This window comes from Cebus imitator, unplaced genomic scaffold (assembly GCF_001604975.1).
Source record: "Cebus imitator isolate Cc_AM_T3 unplaced genomic scaffold, Cebus_imitator-1.0 Scaffold161, whole genome shotgun sequence".
Taxonomy (NCBI): domain Eukaryota; kingdom Metazoa; phylum Chordata; class Mammalia; order Primates; family Cebidae; genus Cebus; species Cebus imitator.
In genome coordinates, this window is record NW_016107476.1 from 3,678,012 (window position 1) to 3,680,243 (window position 2,232).

Genomic DNA, 2,232 nt, shown 5'->3' on the forward strand with positions numbered 1-2,232 from the left:
TTATTAAGATTTGGGGAATAAAGGAGACAGTAAGCATGCTGTGCAATTTATGGAGATCTATTTTTCAGATATTTCTAAGTTAAGCAAATTAATGCATATATCATTTAATTTTACAAAACATAAAACTAAAAGGCATTCAGTAAGAAATATATTGATCATCTTTTATGTATTTTATTCCAAATATTTCAAAGCAAAGTTCATAGTAATGTTATGTCATGCTATACCAGAACACAGTATAGATGGATGGTTTCCCAATCTGCTTTACAAAATTAACAAAATTCTTGCTACTAAATCTCATGAAAAAACATAAAACAGATGTTTAAAAGCAGAGTTCTTAGCAATGTCATGTCATCCTATATCAAGACACAATATAGATGGTTTCCCAATCTGTTTGACAAAATTAGCTAAACTTTTGCCACTAAACCTCATGAAAAGCATTAAATGGATGACCAATATTATTCAAAACTTAGAGATCTGGAAGCTACCTAAATATCTATTAAAAGAAACAGCATCTGAATGATATATCCATTAAAAAATAAAAGAATAAATTGTCAAGTAACACATACAGAATAGGGACACAGATGATATATACTGTTTTTCCTCCAGCCCCACCCTGGACCTACATCCTTGAACACCAACTGCTTTCTGCAAATGATACTTAAAACAGCTATCCTTGACTTCACTAGGTGTGGGAGAAGCTACCAGACACAGCACTGGAACTCACGGTGGCTGTGGAACTAGAGTCAGCCCTGACTCAAATTTTGGCTCGAGCTCTTTCTTCTTCATCTTTCAGAGCCTCCTCATACTGAGATGGGTAAGAATCTGGGTGAGTCCCATGAATTTTGGCCAAAAACTCTAGGACTTTCATCTTGCTGGTTTCAGCCTCGGCTCTTGGGCCCCACAGCAATTCATATTGTGCAGGATCACTGTTGGCCACCTTCTGGTACTCCAGGTACTTCTCCTTCACAAAATCTTTGGTGATGAGCTCCCTGGGCTCTCCAAAGATGAAGTGCTTCTTCCCAGAATATACTCCTGTCAAACTCAGTACTTCCCAGACTTCCTCTTCAGTGACATGGTTGCCCTTCATGAAGATCGCACCCAGGACAAGGATCAGGAGGCCAGTCTTGGACATACCCTTTTTACCACTCAGCATCTCATCATAGGTGAGGCCCAGTTTGATGAAGAGGCCATAGCTACAGGTGGTGGGGTCCACCTTATTCACATCAAGGCCAAAGATCATCTCTAGGCACTTAGAAGCTTTCAGGAAGATCTCAGAGAAGTGGCTCTCATCATCTTTGATGATAATCTTCAACACATCTGCCTTTGTTATTGGCCCTTTCATTTGATACTTTTGCAGCATGAAATTCACCAAAAAAGCCACTTTCTGGTCGAGAGCATCTGCAGGCATATTCTCGGGGTCTGATGTGGCCACCTCCCTTTCTTGGCTGCTGAAACCCTCATCAGATTCACTGGATGGGGTGGTTGTGATGGCAATGGAAGAGGAGCAGGAACTCTGAGGACCCTCAAGAGAACTCTCTGCCTTAGCGGCAGGAGCTTCCTTCAGATTGCCAGGCACTAGAGGATGGGAAGAGGAGAGGAAGGTCTCCTCCATAGCCTTGGAGACCTGGGCAACCTCCAGACTCTGGGTCTCACTGAGGGTCTGAAGGAGTTGATCATGTGTGCTTCATGGACTCCCCTGATCCTGAGACATGACGACCCTTGTGGGTGGCAGTAGGCAGGAGTGTGGACAGGAGGGCAGGCAATAAAGAATCACTGCCTAAGGGAGAGAGAAAGGGTATAAATGTCCTCAGCTGGTGAACTCAACTGCAGTGGCTCTGATAGAAGCCACTGCCTATAGGCTTCTCCCGACAGCAATATTATAGAGCCTCACAGGTCTGTTATTCTGGTTTCTGGGTCTACCAAGAACCTGAAGGATGAAGTGAGAATTCTCAGGGTGCAGCCAGCCAACGCAACAAGAGAATTTTCAGGTTCACAGCAGACACTTGCAGTTGGGCTCAGTAGAACTTTTGGTCTGAGGAGGGTAATATCATCAGTTGCTGGACAGAAGTGCTAGTAGCTTGCCATCTGATAGGGCCTATGTCACTTCCCCTGTGGTAATGTGAGGCTGTGCCCCCAACACCAAAGTCAAATCTCTATGACAACTGAGAAGGAAGTGTCAGGTACTTCTTCCAGTTACCCAACCTGGAGTTTACCCGGGTTGACAGCAGGATC

General features: G+C 43.7%; 1 protein-coding gene across 1 annotated transcript; it reads right to left on the minus strand.

The window, feature by feature from the left end:
- Nucleotides 1-754: 754 nt before the first annotated feature.
- On the minus strand, nucleotides 755-1,711 carry MAGEB16 (MAGE family member B16). Its single transcript, XM_017543866.2, is given in 1 exon segment — nucleotides 755-1,711. A coding segment is annotated over 1 exon segment (957 nt).
- Nucleotides 1,712-2,232: the final 521 nt, after the last annotated feature.